Raw genomic sequence first — 20,687 nt, forward strand, 5'->3', positions numbered from 1 at the left:
CCTCCTCACCATGATTCTATGAGGCGGGTATTTTTATAATTGGAGTTTTATAAGCTGAAACTTTGATGAGTTAAGTGATGTGCCCAAAGTTACACAGCTGGCTGAGCCAGGATTCAAGCCCAAATCCTCCACCTCCAAAGCCAGGGCCCTCTGCTCTGAGCAACATTTTCTTTTGCCTGGCCTTTTATTTTTATTATTTTATTTATTTATTTTTATTTATGATAGTCACAGAGAGAGAGAGAGAGAGGCAGAGACATAGGCAGAGGGAGAAGCAGGCTCCATGCACTGGGAACCCGACGTGGGATTCGATCCCGGGTCTCTAGGATCGCGCCCTGGGCCAAAGGCAGGCGCTAAACCGCTGCACCACCCAGGGATCCCTGCCTGGCCTTTTATTATGATGATGATTATTTAAGTAATCCCTACACCCAATGTGGGGCTCAAACTCACGACCCTGAGATCAAGAGTTGCATGTTCGTCTGACTGAGCCAGCCAGGCACCCTTCTCCCCTGGCTTTTCAATGCCTTCCCAAACCCCCCCTCATTATTTTGTCCAATTTTGATGAAAAAGATTGAGCCCCCCAGGAGCTCAATACTCTTCAAATGAGATTAGCTGCAAGCTGAAATGTTTGTTCCCATAATTATTTCTTGTAGGTCATAAGGGTCGTGATGGTTTGAAATTGTGTCTATCTCCCTTCAGTGTCTGAATGTTTCAGAGTTACATGATTTAATTTTTCACAGTAAGACCTACACCCACCGGCGCCTGAAGTTCCTCTCCTCTAAGTTCCAGGTCCATCAGATGCTCAACGAGATGGATGAGTTAAAGGAGCTAAAGAACAACCCCCACCGAGATTTTTATAACTGCAGGAAGGTAAAACACTGTCACTGCTCAGAGGTCCCTGCTGGGCAAAAACACGAACCCAATTAGTTCTTGAGTGGGATGAGAAAGATAGTTTCTCTGTAATAATTGTAAGATTCCCAGAGGTCCAGTGGATTTAGCAAAAGCAGATGAATTATTCTAAAAGGTTAAAATGCCATTTCTGCTGTTTTCCACACAGACAGGTGTGCTACATTCTTGCCATAAAAAGTTACAATGATTGTGAACAACAAAAATAACAAAACAAATGAAATCTCAAAAACTGCTGTTTTAGGATTTGGAAGATCTTTATTCTTGTCCTTTTCCTTCTACTTCCTGACTCTAAGATATTGGGGGAAGTGATGAAATATTTCTGAGTTTCAGTTTCCTCATTTGTAAAGTTGGGAAATATATCTGCTCAGTCTAGCTCACGAGGACTATGAGAAGAATCAAATGCGCTAAGGATATGGAAAACTAATCAACTTAGAAATACTTGCGAGATGTGTTCTGGGCATGTAAGTCACTGCAAGTGAGGACAGACCATACACAAGCAGATACTTGGGACCAAATCATGGCTCAGCCACCTGCATAACCTTGTGTAATCTATCAAATGTCCAGCTTATAAAATTGCAATCATAAATATATTCAACTCCTAAATGCCACCACCAGGCCATGGCTTCATCATTTCGATTCTTTCTCCCTTTGGGGCTGACAGCTGTGGTAGTTATTTCATTTGGGGGGTGGAGAATCGTCCTCAAGAATTTTCTGTGGATCAAATGTGGGGAGTAAATTGGACGTACAGATATATCCAAGAGAAATGGGTATTACTATTACATCCACCTAACTGGTCACATTCTCTCAACCGTAAAAAAAGGTGCTATGGGTTCTTTTCTGCTGGGACACCTTCACCAGCTGTCAGGTCACACCCCACTATTTATTCCTTTCTCCTGCCTTAGTGGGGTTTGCAGGCGCCATAGCCTCTAACAGAGCAGGGTAACTAAGGCTGATTGCTGGTTTTCTTTCTCTGAATGTACATGCAGGTAGACACCCATATCCATGCAGCTGCTTGCATGAACCAGAAACATCTGCTGCGCTTTATTAAGAAATCTTACCACATTGATGCTGACAGAGTGGTCCACAGCACGAAGGAGAAAAATCTGACCCTGAAGGAACTTTTTGCCAAATTAAAAATGCATCCCTATGACCTGACTGTTGATTCTCTGGATGTTCATGCTGTAGGTTGAAAAGATCATGCCAGTTTCATGCTCATACCCATACCCCACATGCCTTTCTCCTAAAAACTACCCCCTTCTCAGAGCCTCCTTAAACCATGTTGGCTGACCATGCTGGCTGAAAGCACCCACAGACAATTTTGAGGTTCACTCATTGTCAAATGTCCCAGACTCCATTCTTGGAGCCCAACCCCTTGCCCTGTTCCCAGGCCCCTGCTGCTTGTGGCCATTCCCCAGCTCTCTATGTCCTAGCAGCTCTGATAATGATACACTTGCTTTCCAATCCAGGGACGCCAGACCTTCCAGCGTTTTGATAAGTTCAATGACAAATACAATCCTGTAGGAGCAAGTGAGCTAAGAGACCTCTATCTAAAGACAGACAATTATATTGATGGAGAATATTTTGCCACTATCATCAAGGTGAGGAGGAACCAACCAGATCTCTGGTACTTGGCCTGGTTCTTGAGGAGGGGGAGGAAGGGAGGGAGGGAGAGAAGGAAGGAAGGAAAGGTAGGAGACAAAGGAAGGGGGAGGTGTGCTATCCCTGAGGCCAAGCATCACAGACATGAATATAAGAATGGAAATGCCCACTGTAATGATTTTTAAAAGACTTCTGTTCCGAGGCTAGAGAAGCTGAGGGTGTGGACTTGGGCTGATTAAGGACTCTTCTGGGCTCTGGGAGTTGTAAGCCTGGAAAGAGGTGGGATCGGAATTCACTCTCATCTTCAAAGCCCGAGCACTAGGACACAGAAATGACATGGTGGGCTTGGGAGATGTGTGCTTCGGAAAATAGAAGGCATAAGAACAACTGAACATCTTTTGCAAGTGCCATGGATAGGATACCTCAGCATCCTTTGTCTGACGTTTTTACTTTCTGGACTCCATTACGTCTGATCAATCCCTCACTGATTAGATTCCCTTCATCTCTCAATTTCCTTAGATCTTAACGTGGAATAGTTTCCCTCTGACTTCCTTTCCACATCCTCTGATCTCCTTATTATCTACCTCCTCTCCCCAGACCCCACAGGTTGAGATCCCTGAGGGACTTGTGCGAATTCCTGGCTTTGGACTATTCTCTTGGCTTTGCAGGAAGTAGGTGCAGACCTATTGGAGGCCAAGTACCAGCACGCAGAGCCCCGCCTGTCAATCTACGGCCGCAGTCCTGATGAGTGGGACAAACTGTCCACTTGGTTCGTCCGTAACCGCATCTACTGCCACAACATGACATGGATGATCCAGGTCCCCAGGATCTAGTATGTATCTTCCCATTGGAACCCCTAAAGCCTGACTTCATCCCACCTGTCTCACCTCCTCCACCCACACAAAGAATAGGCAGCAGCACCTGTAGACACAAACAAGCTTTGTTAAAGTGGCACTCGCTGCCGGGCCCTGGGTGCCTGCTTTTGTCCACTCTGGGTTCAGCACTCTTGACCAGAGACAGGAGTTAGGAAGATCATTTCAGTTCAGTTTTCTAACCAGAAAGTTTTTGGGTTTTGTGGTTTTGAAACACAGGACTTGGGCATCTGGGTGGCTCAGTCGGTTAAGCCCCCATCTTTGGCTCAAGTCATGATCCAGGGTCCTATGATCGAGCCCCACATCAGGCTCCCTGCTCAGCAAGGTGTCTGCTTCTCCCTCTGCCTCCACCCTGTTTGTGTTCTCTCTCGCTCTCAAATAACTAAAGTCTTTTAAAATATTTTAAAATAAATAAAACACAGGACTTTAGGCAGAGCACAGAATAACTTAGAATATTTAAAACTTAGCTAGGATAAGAACTATGTACATTTTATTATATTTTTTCTTTCTCTTGGTCTTCCTCTTGGTACCCCATTCATTCTTTCCCATGCTTCTCTGGACTGGGATGTAGCCTTCTTGTATCAGAATCTCTACTACCGGGATCCCTGGGTGGCGCAGCGGTTTAGCGCCTGCCTTTGGCCCAGGGCACGGTCCTGGAGACCTGGGATCGAGTCCCACGTCGGGCTCCCAGTGCATGGAGCCTGCTTCTCCCTCTGCCTGTGTCTCTGCCTCTCTCTCTCTCTCTCTCTCTCACTGTGTGCCTATCATAAATAAATAAAGTAAAATTAAAAATTAAAAAAAAAGAACCTCTACTACCATCTGCTGATTGTCTCATGCCCAAGTGTTCAAGATCTCCATAACCAATGAGTATTTATCAATGGTATTACCACCTGCTAATTGCTCAGGGATGCTCAGTGTCATTGATCTTTTATCCAACTTAAGGGTTTATATATTTTCTGGTCACCTGCCTCTGTGTTCTATGTTTCCTGGCAATGCAAGAATTTTTTTCCTGTTTCTTTAGGCAAAAAAGTAACTTTTTAACTGGAGTAGAACTTCCTGTCTAGTATCATTAAAGCAGAGAGGCAGTAGTTGTGGTAGTGAGAAGCATGGACTCTGAACCTAGGCTGGCTGTATCCGAATCCTGGTTCTACTACTTATTAGCTGTGTGACCTTAGGCAAGTTTCAGGAGCTCTCTCTGCCTTTGTTTCATCATCTTTAAAATGGGGGTGCCTGACTGGCTCAATCAGTAGAGCAAGTGCCCCTTGATCTCTAGATGGTGAATTCAAGTCTCACATCTGGCATAGAGCTTATTTAAAAAATTTTTTAAAATAGAGTCATAATGGTACCTAACGTATTGAGTTGTTATGAGGATTTAATTCACCAATATTTCTGGCCACTTAAAAGAGTGCATGGCATATATTTGAGTGTTGTATTAGTTTCTTAGATTGCCCCTGACTTCAGGACATCAGAAGTATTTTTTTTTAATATTTTTTATTTTATTTATTTATGATAGTCACACAGAGAGAGAGAGAGAGAGAGAGGCAGAGACACAGGCAGAGGGAGAAGCAGGCTCCATGCACCGGGAGCCCGATGTGGGATTCGATCCCGGGTCTCCAGGATCGCGCCCTGGGCCAAAGGCAGGCGCCAAACCGCGGAGCCACCCAGGGATCCCAGAAGTGTTCTTAATAACTAGTTCATGCTCACCATCTTACACACCACAAATAAATCCCTGAATCTTCTGTGACATAGTTCCTATACTCTTCATTTTTTATCTGGACTTAGCTGGGAAGGTTAATGTTTTTACCACAGAGGGTCTGTAGAAGAGAGGGGAACAACTGGTACAGCAAGAAATTTGTATCTCTATGCCTATTCTAAACTGAATCCCTCCTATGGCTAACCAAGAAGTGTGTACCTAGAATGGACACAGTCTTTTCCTGAACATGGCATTTGGCCTTGTGATTCCCTCATCCAGGGGCTATCAATACGAAAAATATTTTTCTCCTAAATTCTCTTCATTCTTGCCTCTAGTGATGTGTTTCGATCTAAGAATTTCCTTCCACACTTTGGAAAGATGCTGGAGAATGTTTTCATGCCGGTGTTTGAGGCCACCATCAACCCCCAGGCTCATCCAAACCTCAGTGTCTTCCTCAAGCATGTAAGCATGACCCATTAGGCCTTCCGATTGCTGTGCATGAACCCATACTCCCACCTAGCTGTGATTCATTTTTGCTGCCTTTGGGAGCTGAAAGCTTGTCTGAGGAGTTGGATTGACCCCATTACATGGCTCACTTTTCTGGACAGATTACTGGCTTTGACAGTGTGGATGATGAATCCAAACACAGTGGCCACATGTTTTCCTCCAAGAGCCCCAAGCCCCAGGAGTGGACAATGGTAAAGAATCCATCTTACACCTACTATGCCTACTACATGTATGCAAACATCGTGGTGCTCAACAGCCTGAGAAAGTAAGTAGACGAGAACTGGAGCTGGAAGGAGAGGATTCTATTTGACACATCTCTTTGCTCAGACATTGGTCCCTGGGTGGTCATCCCACTGTCCTGATGGGATGCTTCTGACTGGCCCAAATCAGACATTTCTTTCCCTTGTCTTTTTTGTTCAGTTTCTTTATTTAGTAGCAGGAATGGACATTTTGGAGCTGTCAGTAACTTTCACAGTCCCTTTTCTTTGGAAATTTGGGAATTGATACTAATCACTGTACAATTATAAAACTCCACACATTACCCTTCTTGATAAACTTGGGTAAGGAATAGAAGACTGTTATAACAGGGTTTTCTGGAAACATTTCCCCCTCAAAAGTGTGAGTAGGAGAAATGAGAACATGGTAATATTGGTAAATTTCCTGCTGAAACTGAAGGTAATCAGATCTTGACTTTCCTCCATACCCTCATATCCTTCGCTGCCTCTTTTTTCATAAGTCTGTGTTCAGGAAGAATTAAGATTATGATTTGGAATTGTCCATTTTACTGAATCCTTTAGAGGCCCCCACTTCCTTTTAGAATGTTAATTTTTTTCAACCAGATTTTCTTGTAAATCACTCCATGCCCAGAATTGCTACCAGGTCCTAGTCAGCCACCTGTGATTACTATGCCAATTCCCTTTCCCTAGGGAACGAGGCATGAATACATTCCTGTTCCGACCTCACTGTGGGGAAGCTGGGGCTATCACCCATCTCATGACAGCATTCATGACAGCAGATAATATCTCTCATGGCCTGAATTTAAAAAAGGTGAGTTGGAGACTCTCTTCCGAATATTAACTTTCATATTGGAGCTAGAGGAGTAATTTTTTTTCCCTTATCATTTTGTCACAAGTCATTATCAACACCAGAATCAAAGCAGAGCAAAAAAGATTTTTGAGGTTATGAAGTACAGTTCATTTTACAGAGAGGCCAGAGAAGTCAAAGGAGCTGCTCAAGACTACCTAACCAGTTAATGGCAGAGATGAATTAATGCAGGTCTTTGGATTTTCATTTTAGAACTCTGACAAGGGATAATTCAGAGGCACTTGGCTTACCTTAAACTGGTTTTTGCCAGATTTCTTGTTATATCATGTTTTCAAACGCCTCTTTTGAGAGTCAGAACTTTCTTGTAGAGAAAAAAAACAAAAAGCAAAAAACAATTGAGGGCATCCCAGGTGTCTCAGGGGTTTAGCGCTGCCTTCAGCCCAGGGCGTGATCCTGGAGACCGGGGATTGCGTCCCACATCGGGCTCCCTGCATGGAGCCTGCTTCTCCCTCTGCCTGTGTCTCTTCCTCTCTCTCTCTATGTCTCTCATGAATAAATAAATAAAATCTTTAAAAAATAAATTAAAAAAATAAAAAGTAAAGGTTGAATAAGCTCTGAGTTAAAAAAAAAAAAGCAAAAAACGTTTCAAGGTGAAGTCTTTTCCCTGAGACAGACCATCTAACTTAGGCAAGTAAAAAAAACATTTGGTTTGACCCAATGCTTCTGAAAGCTGATGATCCCAAATAAATTTATTCTAACTAGTGTTTATATTTAAAAAAAACTATTATTCTTCTTTACTAAGGGATTTAAAGAACATGTGATCATTCCGTTCAAAGCTAAAACTTGAGGGAATAACATTTCTAGTTTGTATCCCTTTTTCAACACCCTTAAATATTGTTTTTCACTTTTCCTTTTCAGAGTCCTGTGTTACAGTACTTGTTTTTCTTAGCCCAGATTCCCATCGCTATGTCGCCATTAAGTAACAACAGCTTATTTCTAGAATATGCCAAAAATCCTTTTCTAGATTTCCTCCAGAAGGGATTAATGATCTCGCTGTCGACAGATGACCCAATGCAATTCCACTTCACCAAGGTAAACATATGGAATCTTGAGTAATACAAGCATATTTGGTGGGATTGTTGTTGCCCATCCAGAATTTTAAAGTCAAATCAAGGGATTTCATTATAGTTTTTCTGCAGGACGCATGCTATTTAAAAATATATATGTTTGTTCTTTTCTTTCATTCATTCATTCATTCTTTTTCTTTCCTTCTTTTTTTTTTTTTTTGCCTCGTTTAAATATCAATCCAAGGAGCCCCTAATGGAGGAATATGCCATTGCTGCACAAGTGTTCAAGCTTAGTACCTGTGATATGTGTGAAGTGGCAAGAAACAGTGTTCTGCAATGTGGAATTTCTCATGAGGTAGACCTGTCCTTGACTGGTTGCCCTTCTGTATACGGGATCTGGTAACTGAGTACTGAAAAGACAGTACTGAACATGTAGAAAAATTATTCCACAAATCATATGCCATTACTATGGATACACTGGAAAGAATTCTTCTATTGCTCTGGCTGTGCCTTTGGCAAGGCAAAGAAAATACACTTGACTTCTCAGCAGACCATGCACATTGAGGCACTGGATGAGTGCTCTTAATGTTTTATTTTTTCCTTTTGTCAGCAAGCAGTATAGGGGAGGAAGAAGATATAATTATAGTCTGTATCAGGATAAAGGGACAACAATCATTCTGCTTCCTTTTTTCTCTTACAGGAGAAAGTAAAGTTTCTGGGTGACAATTACCTTGAGGAAGGCCCTATGGGAAATGATATCCGGAAGACAAATGTTGCCCAAATCCGCATGGCCTATCGCTATGAAACCTGGTGTTATGAACTTAATTTAATTGCTGAAGGCCTTAAATCGGGAGAATAAAATAAATAAACCAAGTAATAATGTGGGTGAGATTTTCTTTAGAGACTATGAATAATAACAGTTACCAGTTATTGAATCCTTACTATAAACCAATGATTGTACTAGATATTATTCCACTGACATTATTTCATTTAATCATTTTCACTTTATGAAGTAGATAATATTATCCTCATTTGGGGGAAGATGAGTAAACTGAGGTTAATGAAGTTAATAACCTGCACAGGGACACATCCATTGAGTGATAGCAATGGAGACATGGGTTTGGTTGCCTCCAGAGTCTCCATGACTTTCAGGCAAAACATTTGCTGGTATTTTTGCCTCATCTTAAAAACTATAAATAACTATGGAGGTGGGGCAAAAAATTGAGCAAGTGACTTTGGGAGAATGTAGGCTTTTGGTTTATAGAATGAAATGTGCTTAAGGCACTTAGGCCATTGAAAAGTCCTTCTGATAGGATGCAACAGGAGACTGGCATTCTTAGACAAACACAGGTGTTGCTCAATATAGAAAAATCTGTACTTAGGGAGAATTTATCTTACAAAAAGGATTCTTAGTTGTAAGGATATAATTGGCAATAAAGTTATAGTCATCTGTTCTTGTAGGTTCTAAATAACTTCACTTACCAAAATAAGACGTACACATAACTTTTTAGAAACCTGCCTGTTTACTCAAGGCCAGGTAGAATTCCAATTAGCTAGACTATACTTCTACACATACAACTGTGTTGCCATCTAGTGGCTGGGCTGATAGTAATTATTAAAGAACTACTGATTGAACAGCTCAAGTATCAGGTACAATTTACACAACAAAGGTATCAAGAATAAGATTTCATTTCTACTCTCAAGTTGTTCACAGTGTGAAGTGGTAGGATGGGTGGATACAAATGTGAAAAAGAAGATTTTAAAACATCTCAGTGGGTAAAGACTTTTCAAATGGAAAAAAATTTAAAGGCAAATTCCTGCTTGTTTCCACATTCTATACAAGTAACCCTAAGCATGGGTGTGATCCTGACTGCGTGTTTATACTAGTCCTAGTGTAAGAATCCTCTCTCTGGTTTCTGAAGTTGAACTCTGTTTACTGAGTATTTAAGTCCCTTAGAGAACCTGATTTGATTTTACCTTGTCCTCTATGTCATCAAAGTAATACAGATTGCTAAGACTTAAAAGGCATTCTATTCTCAGACTTAAAAGGCATTCTCAGACTTAAAAGGCATTAACTACTGTCAGTTATATCTCCATCTTACCCATGAGGGGGCAGTAGAATACATACATCTTAATTCTTTTATTACAGCCATAGAACCTAGGCCAGATTTGATTTTATATTTGGGTACTTGGAATTCATTTGGCCTCATTTTGCCAAATAATTTTCCTGAATGCAAAGTCTGAACTCTGAAATCAATTTGAATTTTGAAATAAGTTTTAAAATCACACCATTCTAGTTTAAAAGTTCATCTTGAACAACTGTTTGGGAAGTTTTCTAAATATAGGAAGATTTGGGGAGGCTGAGGGGGGTAGTCCATGAAGATCATTGTTCAGAATTTACTACAAACAATATTGACATTCATTTCCTCATCAAGACACGATTTTTTAAATGTCTTGTCAATACTTTTTTTTTTTTTTTCTCTCCCATCATAGAAGGCAATTCCTGTTGCATTGTCCACAGCTCATAGTTTCACAATGGTGTGGGGCATGCGGCTTTTACTGCTTTGGCTAAGTTGGCTTGTGACAGTCATCTGTGATGTGTAACTAAACACCTCTCTTCCTGGCAGGCAGTCTTCTATTTTGGTACCTCTCTGTGAACAGATGTAGGAAGATTTTGGTCATCAGACCCTAGAGACTCTGGTGGGGTGCGGTGGGGTGGGGTGGGGTGAGGTGGAATGGGGCGGGACGAGGTGGGGTGGGGTGGTTACCGAGTGCCTGGGAAACAGGCTCAACGCATCCGGACTCGCAGCCTCAGTGAAACTGGGCTGCCGCTCGCGGTGGGCACCGCGCCATGCACATACCTGAGCAAGAGCGTGTAGGAGGCGTAGTGCCTAGGCGTGTGTATCGCAACAGGGCGTGGGGGCCGACCTCAGGCACTGGGAGTATCAAAGGCCTCCCAGTGCTGGGGCTTCAAACCTCAGGCGTTCGGAGCGTTATTTGCATCTACTTTCCAAGGTGGCACTGGACTGCAACTGCGGTGGCAGGAGAGAGTTTTATGGTTTCCTTGAACGAGGTGCCATTTGGATTCCTCGATCAACTAGGTGGCTGTGGAGCGTCAGCTTTCATGTGAAGTTCAGGTCCATCGCCGTGGGGCTAGTAGGGCCGCAGGCACGGCGACCCCATGGGGCTCTGGCTTGAGGCCTCTGCCGGCGGCGGGGCGGCGGGGGCGTCCGGGGGCGTCCGGGGTCCGGGGCACGGTTCCGGCTCCGCGCGGGCTCGCACGGGGAGGTCCGCCTCTCGACGGTTCCCGGGCGGTGCCGGGGGCGGGCCGAGGCGTGGGGGCGCAGAGAGGAGCCAATAAGAGCCCGGGTGGGCCGGGCGGGGGCGGGGCCTCGGCGGGGCCTGCGGGGGCGGGACGGAGCCGACCGCGAGTGCGAGCGCGGGGACCTGGCGCCTCGGCGGAGGGACGGGAGCTGCGCGGCGCGGCCGCGGGGGCGGCGTGGACGCCGAGGGCAGGTAGGCGCGGGGCGGCGCGGGGCGGGCTCTGCTGCGGCCGGGGGCCTCGCTCCCTCGCGGCGGTGGCGGTCGCTCGCCGGGCGTCGGGCGTCGGGCGTCGGGCGCGCGGAGGGGTCGGCGCCGAGGTGTGGGGTCTGGGCTCCCCTGGCCCCGGGGGACCGCGACGACGGGCCCCGGGAGCCCTGCGGGCGGGCCGCGGCGGCTGTGGCGGAGCCCGCGGGGCGTCTCGGCGCCGCTCACCCACCTCGGGGGCCGGGAGTGCGCTGCGGGGCGGGGGCGCCCTCCACGAGGAGCCGCGCTGGGCGCCTGAGCGTCCGCGGGCTGAGGCGGTGCACTTTTACGCGTTTCTTGCTTTTTTCTGAGTTTTGATTCTTAACAGAATCTGACGAGCACAGCATGGAAAGTCGGTAGAATTTTGATCTTACAATCGGACAATGGAAACTCCAAGAACTTTTGAGTAACTGGGATCGCGGATGGTGATTCGATGAGTCAGGGGCCGGAGTGGCGGCCAGGACCACAGAACAGATGCGATACCTCGGGCGGGTCGGCTTTTCTGGGCCTCTTTTCCTCAACTGGAAATCTGGGATGCTCACGCCCAGGGGTGTTCTGAGGGTCAAAGGAGATAAATGAGAGCAATCCGTAAATAAATGTTAGGTTTTGTCATTTGTGCACCGACAGCAGGCATATTCTGTAAAGCAACTACTAAATGCCGGGCGCACAGTAGGCACTCTGTAAACCTTTATCCCAAAGCTAGTGTTTCACCTCCGGTGTTTTAGATAAAGCCCAAAATCTCTGTTACTGAGTAAATAAATTGTTTAACCCCCCCCCCCTCATCACCATTGTTCGGAGTGTGGTCCATTTTTAACTGATCAATGAACTTTTCTAGAATGGCACATATTATCCACGCACTGTTACTGAATTATTTATCCTTAAGTTCGGTACCAATCAAATAATCTTTTTTTTTTTTAAGATTTTTAATTTATTTATTTATGAGACACACACACACACAGAGACAGAGACACAGAGGGAGAAGCAGGCTCCATGCAGGGAACCCGACGTGGGACTCAATCCCAGGTCTCCAGGATCAGGCCCTGGGCTGAAGGCGGTGCTAAACTGCTGAGCCACCCAGGAATCCCCTCAAATAATCTTTTTTGCTTTAAGTAATTATACTTTGTTACCTAGTAAAGTAAGCTGGGAGTATTGCTTCAAATCAAGACTTTCATAAGATTTTAGTCCTTCAAAACAAAATTAATGTGTAGCTCTTTTTTTTTTTTTTTTTGGTACAATCTTTATTATAGATATTTGCTTTCTTTTCCTTGGGTATGAAGGAGTGAGGGGTTTTAGGGAGAAAGTGGAAATAAAAAAGGGAATAGCAGTTTGTAACCAGCAGACATTTACTGGGGATACTTGTAGGTGTGTTCTGAAGTAGTTTCCCAGGCAGAAACCAGGAAATGTAGTAATTGTGTCTGGTGGCCTTTCGTTAGCGTTTTTATGTTGACGGTGGCAATAGATTTCTTAAGATGCAGATCTAAAGGAACAGTGTTAGTGTTTTTGATGTGACAATAATAGAATTTTCTAAACCTGGGAATTGCATTTTAAATGATCTATAACATGTCTTCTAGACAAGAATTTTAGACCATTGGATAGATACCATTGGTTAAGAGCAAATCAGATGGTGTAGAGGGAAAGTTCCTAGTGAATATAATTTTTGTGTTGTCTTAAAAGCTTTACGTTTCAGCAGTTCAGTGGAAGATGAGTGTTTTGAAACTACTTAAAACATCATTTTAAATATGTACTCCATATATAAATTTTGCTGTAATTTAAATTTGCCGCTCTTGGAGGTCTGAAGCCTTTATGGTCACATTGTTTATTGAGCATCTGTTATATTCGAAGGCACAGTTTTAGCGCTTCCCTAGTATTCCTGTATGAGCAGAATACAATTCCTTCCTTCTAGGACATTAACACTACCAAGTGGGCTAAAATAAGTAGCAAGAAAACTGTTTTTAAAACTGATGATTACACCAGTCAGTATTTATTGGGACCTACTCTGAGCCAGGCAGTATTCTAAATTCTCTACATGGATTAGCTTATTTAATCCTTACAACAGCACCATGAGAGGTGTCATTATTTTGGTGTCCTCATTGAGAGACATGAGGTTGAGTAACACCCCTATCAAACAGCCTAGGCAGCAGAGCTAGTATTCAGACCAGTTAGACTCCAGAAGTCCTAATCCAAACTTTTGCATTATACTGAATTTCAAGTTCTGTGAGTGAAATACTAATAAAATCCAATGTGTATTTAAAAGAGAGTTCTAGAAATAACTTCTTCACAAAGGAGAGAAAGAGACATAGAAAGAAACTGGTGTTGGGGATCCCTGGGTGGCTCAGCAGTTTAGCGCCTGCCTTTGGCCCAGGGCATGATCCTGGAGTCCCAGAATCAAGTCCCAGGATCCAGTCCCAGGATCCAGTCCCAGGTCAGGCTCCCTGCATGGAGCCTGCTTTTTCCCTCTGCCTGCGTCTCTGCCTCTCTTTCTCTTTCTCTCTGTCTCTCATGAATAAATAAATAAATAGAATCTTAAAAAGAAAAAAAGAAAGAAACTGGTGTTACAAGATGTGGATGGAGGTTTGTCCAAGCCACAATTTAATTATATTTTGTATAGAAGACTATTACCCCACCCCCACCCCCACCACCCATGAATGACTTGGGATTCTTTCTGTTTCTAAACTTGCAGTCACAGTGCTCCTGGGTGGCTCGATGGTTAAGTGTCTGCCCTTTGGCTCAGGTCATGATCCCAGGGTCCTGGGATCGAGTCCCCTATCAGGTTCCCTGCTTTGTGGGGAACCTGTTTCTCCTTTTCCTCTCTTCTTGTGCTCTATCTCTGTGTCTCTCTCTCAAATAAAATCTTAAAAAAAAAAAAAAAAAAAAAAAAAAAACCTCAGTCACTCATACTACAATTATGGCATTATCTTATCAATAGAAGAAGTGATTATTTTTCAACAAGAAGTTTAAAATGTCTGTTCTCAGACCATAGGTTAAATGTTAGATTCAAGAAAAGACGCTTCCCTGCCTTCAAGAAGCTTATAACCAGACATGTAAAGGAGTCCCTGCAATTTTAGTGTGCTGAGTTATATAGAGATAGAATTTAGTGGGAACAATGATGAGGGAAAATAATTCTATATATGATAAGGAGGAAGATTAGAGAGAAGATACCATAATTGAATTTGGCTTTGAAGGGTGAATAAGAGTTAACTGAGTCAGGGAAGGGAGCAGAAGATATGGATGATGTGAAAGTATATGGCATTTGTGAGGAATATGTTGTAGTTTATTGACTAAAGGTCAGAGTTTATGGAGGTGAGAAGCTGGGCTAGAGGGCATGGTGCCTGGAAATAACCTAGAAAAAGAAATATGCTGAGCTTGCTTGCTAACTGGGTTAGGATCACTGAAATTGCTAGAAATGAGGTAAGCATTGGGGTTTTGGTGCCTCTCATTTGGAATAATGAAGATTTGTCCAGTTTGGCAAAATCTCTCACTATAGAATGTGTTAAAGGTGGTTTTAAAACTTTAAAATAGGGGCAGCCCGGGTGGCTCAGCGGTTTAGCGCCGCCTTCAGCCCAGGGCCTGATTCTGGAGACCTGGGATTGAGTCCCACGTCAGGCTCCATACAGGGAGCCTCTGCCTTTGCGCCCCACCCCACCCCCCCCCCCCGTCTCTCATGAATAAATAAATAAAATATTTAAAAAAGAGAGAGAGAGAGAGAGAGAGAAAAGTCTGCTGGTGCCACAGAGTAAAAAGCTTGTGTTTCATGCTGGGAACTTTGGACTTGATTCTAAAGACAATAGAGAGCCAGGGAAGGATTTGAGGTAATGAAGACAGATAACATGGTGGGGTATGGATGGAGGCTGGACTGGATGGAGACAAGCAAAAGGTAGAGAGATAAGTTAGGAGGCTAATGGTATTGAAATGGTCCAGATAAGAGAGGATAAATAAGGGCCTGGAGCGGAAAAATCCTCATAGAGGTGAAGAGGAGAGGACAGGATGATCAAGATACAGAATTGACTCTGCTTAAAAAGTGATTGGCTTTGGAGGTGAACAGAAAAGTAAATGACTTCGTTTCTTGGCTTGGGAAACTGGATAGAGGAACTTGTTTTATTTTTTTTCTTGTGGGAGGAAGAGCACTGTTTCAGTTTTGAACATGCTGAGTTTGAAGTGCCTCTGGACACTTAAGGTAGAAATGTCAGGGGGGATCAAGAGCCTAGGAGGAGGCTGAGATTAGTGATGCAAATTTCAGAGTTAGCCAGTAAAGTGGTCATTGAAACCTTAAGAGCAGATGAAATTGCTCAGGGAAAGCATATGGAATTAGAAATGAAGAGGGCCAGGGATAAATGGTTTGCTTTGTTTGAGTGAAAAGAATTATTGATTGATTTATTGATGCTAATTTTGTCTTCTAAATTGTGATTATAAATCAATAATATGGGTTTTAATTGAAGGATTAAGCAGCAATTTTTACAACCCAATGAATCCTGTTCTTTTAAAACTTTATTTGGGGGTCATGCCTGGCTGGTTTGGGATTTTGAGTTCGGGCCCCATGTTGGGTATAGAGATTACTTCAAAATAAAATATAAAAGTAAATAAAAAATAAACTACATAAAATAAAATTTTATTTGGGAGTCACTCATTAATTCCAAAAGCATATTGCCTGAAGTATTATCAGAGTTCCTCTTTGTAAAAATAACACAACTTTACAGCATATTCACAGCCACACAGGAAAGTAGATCTTCTAGTTTTATTACAGAATTACTTTTCCTCCTCTGTTCTTTCTTCCTTCCTTTCTTCCTTTCTTTCTTTCTTTTTGACTCACGACCCTGAGACCAAGACCTGAGCTAGGATCAGAAATCTGATGCATAACTGACTGAGCCACCCAGGTGCTCCCCTTCCTCTGTGCTTTGTATTTCTATGCCTATATAGCTTATATACCTTTAGTCAAAGCTATGAAAACATGACTATACCTTCACGTGATTGGAAGTCAGAGATACTGCTTTTTTTTTTTCAGAAGAGATCTTCACTTCCCATAAATATATACATATTTTTTAAGATTTCATTTATTTATTCATGAGAGACACAAAAACACAGGCAGAGGGCAGCCCTGGTGGCTCAGCGGTTTAAGCGCCGCCTTCAGTCCAGGGCGTGATCCTGCAGACCCGGGATCAAGTCCCACATCGGGCTCCCTGCATGGAGCCTGCTTCTCCCTCTGCCTGTGTCTCTGCCTCTCTCTCTCTGTGTCTCTAATGAATAAATAAATAACATCTTTAAAAAAAACACACACACACACATACAGGCAGAGGAAGAAGCAGGCTTCTTGTAGGGAGCTCCATCTGGGACTTGATCCAGGGACTCTGGCTGGGATCACATCCTGAGCTGAAGGCAGACACACTCAACTGCTGAGCCACCCAGGCATCCCAAATATAGATTTTTTATTAAAGATTTTATTTGTCCACGAGAGACATAGAAGGAGAGAGAGGAGGCAGAGACACAGGCAGAGGGAGAAGCAGGCTCCTTGCAGGGAGCCCGACTGTGGGACTCAATCCTGGGTCTCCAGGATCACACCCTGGGCTGAAGGCGTCGCTAAACTGCTGAGCCACCCGGGCTGCCCCCAAATATAGATTATTAATAAATGTTTGTTGGTTGATTCATCTTGATAACCAATCTTATTCAACTTTGGCTCCAAGTGGCTTACCCATCTCCAAAATTCATACTCACTTTCAAAGAATGAAGATTTGCCATGACTGAAGAGACTCAAAAGAATGTGTTATGGCTTTGAAAGCATTTTCAAAAACAGACTCAAAAATATTTTCCTAATTTGTAGTATCATTCAAATAAATGTATGGTCTCTTAAGGCAGGGAATGGCAAACTTTTTCTGTAAAGGGCTAGATAGTAAATATTTTAGACTCTGTGGGCCATACATCTCTCTAAGTACTCAATTCTGCTGAAAAGAGCCAGAGACAATACTTCAATAAATGAGCATGGGCTGTGTTCCAATAAAAATTTATTTACGGACACTGAAATTTGAATTTCATATAATTTTCATGTGTCACAGAATATTATGCTTTTTTAATTTTTTTTCAGCCGTTTAAAAATCATAAAAACCAGTCTTTTCTCAGAGACCATACAAATACAAGTGGTGGGCCACATTTGGCTGATCCTCTCATAAGGGGTGTTCTTTTCAAGTATTTAGATTTGTAAGTTGAGTTAAAAAAATTTTAAAAAGTTCTTCAATGTTGCACCTCCTGCAGGCAACATGAAAATTTTAAATTCATCCCTCCATATGTCATATAGAGTAGGTGGAATGTATTCCCTTTATTGTTTTGGGACCTGAGATACAGAGAAATAGACTAAGTTGTACAATGTCAGGACCAAAACTATGTTTGAAAATATATTTCAGTATTCAGTGCTCCTCATTAAACCAGTAAAATAGTGATCTGTTTGCCTCAATTAAAGTGGGGAATATTGAACACTGCGTGGAATAAAAAACCAAAACTTGAAGGAGTGCCTGCACTGGGACCCAGAGGGTTAGACAGGATGGAATCTTTTTTGTCTTTTTCCTCTCTGACTTAAATGAGTAATTTTTATCCTAAGGAAAAGAAAACATGAAGTTTTCCTCTTCACTTCTTAGGCATTATAGCAGATTGTAAGATTGAAGGATTAAGTAGTAAATCATGGTGAGATAGGAGAAGGAAATACAAAGGACTTACTTTGTAAGCTAGATGTATAAACATCTAGCTATCCCAGATGTTTCTCTTGCATTCTCTATTTTTGAGGAAGAAATTCAGTATTTTTTTCCTTATTAGATTCCTGGATAGCAGCCTGAAAATAGACTTTTTGGCATTCAATTCAGGTAGCATAAAGCCACTTATATTAGTTAAAGGTTATCATTTATGCTCTATTTTTTTAAAAAAGATTTTATTTATTTATTTGAGAGAGAAAGCAAAAGAACACAAGCAGAGGGGAGGGGTAGAGGAGAGAGAGAAACAGACTCCCCTGCAAAGCAGGAAGCCCAACCCTGTGCCCAGGACCCCGAGACCCTGACCTGAGCCAAAGGCAGACATTGAACTGACTGAGCCACCCAGGCACCCCATGCTCTATTTTTTTAAGTTATATTTTGAGGTTTTTATAACAGTGATAAACGTTTTTACAACAGATATAGAGGAAAATTATCAATTTTCCTTTGAAGTTTAAATTCATAGAAATGGCATGTGTCTGGATTTTTTGCTTTGTGGATGTTAAAATTTAGAACAGATTGGGTTATGTGTGTATGATTCTTGCAGCTACTTAGATGTGCTTTTTCTTCTCTTTCTTTTTTTCCACCAGAGTGAAAAAACAAAAAACTCTGGTTATCTAGGATATGTCTGAATTGGTTACTTAGCAATGTGAAGTATAATTTTATTTTGAAATATTTATCTGTATTCTTTAATACTCTGATTATATAAGGGTCTGTTAAGGCCAATGATAAGATGACCTGCTGAGAGGAAATGCCACAGCCTGCTCTGCAACAGTGTTTATTGAAACTCCATTTTCTCTGGTTCCTACTTCAACTGTAAGGGGTAACATGGAACAAAAGAGGAACGTTATGTGAATTAAAGGGATGGTCCATTTGCACATGATCATAATGCAGTGGTTCTCATTGCACCGTTCATTTAGACTAGCATAATTCAAGGTCAAGCAAAATGTAGCAAAATCGTAAAATTAAAAAGATACTAGACTTTTCAGTAAGCCTTTTCAAGTATTTTCAAAGAAAAAAAGTAAAATTTTCTCAGTTTTCTTTTCCCAGGACCATTCCTGGGAAAGATTCATTATTGTTTTATTTAGTTGCCTATCACTGGCATAAGAGAAAAATGGCTACATACCTGTTGGAAAAAAATATTCATCTAGAATGCATGGATGTTATGTTTATTACTTTTGATGATAAATCAACTGAACACTAAGATTTCACCTCTTAGCGATGATATACCTCCATTCTGTACCATTATGGGATGTTTCATCAATGCTGATAAGGTGGCTGTAGTCTGGTACAGATACCACAGTCCAAAGTGGTGTGATCACAGATATTCTAAGTTGCACGGGGCTTTTAGTTTGTCAAGAAAATGAATTTTTGTGGCTTAGATCTTCAACTACTCTGAAGAATGATTATATGACATTGCTTATCATCATTTTCTATTAAGACCAAAGAATCCATTGCAAAGTAGAAAGAATGTAGTACTATTTTTGCCATTCACATCAACTTATTGTTTCAACTAGGATTTTCAACCCTGACCCAATTTAAAGCAAAAGAATAAAAGACTCTGTAGTGAACCTGATAAGTATGTACTGTTTTTGTGTTTTTCAGACTGTAATTAATTTATGAACAGGAAAGGTCACTTGTTGCATTACATTGAATCTTTTCTAATTTTAATTTTTATATTACTTATTTTGGAATTTTAGATGTATTTGTATCATGGTAACATAATATTTTATGTTAACTTTATGTTTTACTTTATCGTATTGTAGTAAGGGTAATTGTTTTGTGCAACTTCTGTTTCTGAGGTGTGTGTGTGTGTGCGCGCGCGCGCGTGTGTGGTGACAACAAATGTATTTCTTGCCCTGGGTTTGGTTAGGACAGTTCATTAAACATTGACCTATAGTGCAGGAGGAAGGACTCGATTCAATAGGCAGTCCTCTCTCACTAAGCAGGCTCCAGAATCTTGGGCATGGTGTGTGCCTAGTCTGTGAAGCCAGGTCAACATATGCTTCTGCTGTTCCTGCCCTTAAATGATCCCTCTTTGATTCCCCCGACCCCAAAAATTTATGATCATTCACCCTATCTCTTCTCCTGTTAATATTATGTGTTCCTACTTTTCTTGTGTTTGTTGATTCCCTTAAGCCCAGTTTCTCCCCAACAAACATGCCTCTCCCCCACAAACATGCCTCTCCTTCACCTGGTATCTGAGACTTCAGTTTTGCCCTCATCATATCACCAGATTGCTTGGCTCCACTGATCTTCCATTATGCACACCAAGAAGCGAGTCTTTCCCCTGAGTGGAGAAAAATCCTAGTTTTCCTGTCTTTGGCCCCAGCTTATTTTGTTCACTCTCATGTCCAGCTTTAGGAGGGAGATGAAGAATCACATAGGCCAGACCCTCTATGAATCATGCTATAACTTCAGTCCAATGTCCAACCATTAAGCAGCTCTTAAAGACTTTATCCTCAAGTAGCCAGGCTTTTTTCTCTAAAATAGCCAGGCTATTTTATTTTCATAGATTAAGGCCTAGTACCTCATGAGCAAGCTTCTCTGACTTGGTATGAGAGAGTTTACCTGACTTGGTCTGAGTCTTCATTATGCTACACACACCCTCTTGTCTTTCTTCCACTTCCATCAGAGCTGCCATCCTTCTCCGACTCCTAAGCCTCTTTCTTCCATGAAGAAGCTTCACTGAACTTTCCCCAAGCCC

The 20,687-nt window shown here is 42.3% G+C and overlaps 3 protein-coding genes across 10 annotated transcripts in view; 2 read left to right on the forward strand and 1 right to left on the reverse strand.

Annotated features, from left to right (window-relative positions):
• The window catches only part of AMPD1 (adenosine monophosphate deaminase 1), a 22,104-nt gene extending 13,536 nt beyond the window's left edge, over positions 1-8,568 (forward strand). For both annotated transcript variants that reach the window (XM_077842775.1, XM_077842774.1), the window contains 10 exons: positions 738-867; positions 1,893-2,087; positions 2,373-2,504; positions 3,174-3,337; positions 5,406-5,532; positions 5,679-5,842; positions 6,504-6,624; positions 7,540-7,713; positions 7,933-8,043; positions 8,389-8,568. In XM_077842775.1, the coding sequence (XP_077698901.1) occupies positions 738-867; positions 1,893-2,087; positions 2,373-2,504; positions 3,174-3,337; positions 5,406-5,532; positions 5,679-5,842; positions 6,504-6,624; positions 7,540-7,713; positions 7,933-8,043; positions 8,389-8,547 (1,477 nt within the window). In that variant the 3' untranslated portion in view covers positions 8,548-8,568. The remainder of the gene's footprint in view (positions 1-737; positions 868-1,892; positions 2,088-2,372; positions 2,505-3,173; positions 3,338-5,405; positions 5,533-5,678; positions 5,843-6,503; positions 6,625-7,539; positions 7,714-7,932; positions 8,044-8,388) is intronic.
• LOC144281404 (uncharacterized) lies at positions 7,877-20,624 on the reverse strand. Its single transcript, XM_077844347.1, has 3 exons — positions 20,552-20,624; positions 10,550-11,575; positions 7,877-10,339 (listed from the first exon to the last, which is right to left on the reverse strand). The coding sequence occupies exons 1-2, from the start codon at positions 20,622-20,624 to the stop codon at positions 10,842-10,844; spliced, it is 807 nt and encodes a 268-aa protein (XP_077700473.1). The 3' UTR covers positions 7,877-10,339; positions 10,550-10,841.
• Positions 11,082-20,687, forward strand: part of DENND2C (DENN domain containing 2C) — an 83,378-nt gene continuing 73,772 nt past the window's right edge. For 3 of the 7 annotated variants that reach the window (XM_077842761.1, XM_077842768.1, XM_077842769.1), the window contains exon 1: positions 11,082-11,204. The gene's annotated coding sequence lies outside the window, so the exon portion shown is untranslated. The remainder of the gene's footprint in view (positions 11,205-20,687) is intronic. The other 4 variants (XM_077842762.1, XM_077842764.1, XM_077842766.1 and 1 more) reach the window with 3 other exon arrangements.

The sequence above is a fragment of the Canis aureus genome, chromosome 12 (assembly GCF_053574225.1).
Source record: "Canis aureus isolate CA01 chromosome 12, VMU_Caureus_v.1.0, whole genome shotgun sequence".
Classification (NCBI taxonomy): Eukaryota; Metazoa; Chordata; class Mammalia; order Carnivora; family Canidae; genus Canis; species Canis aureus.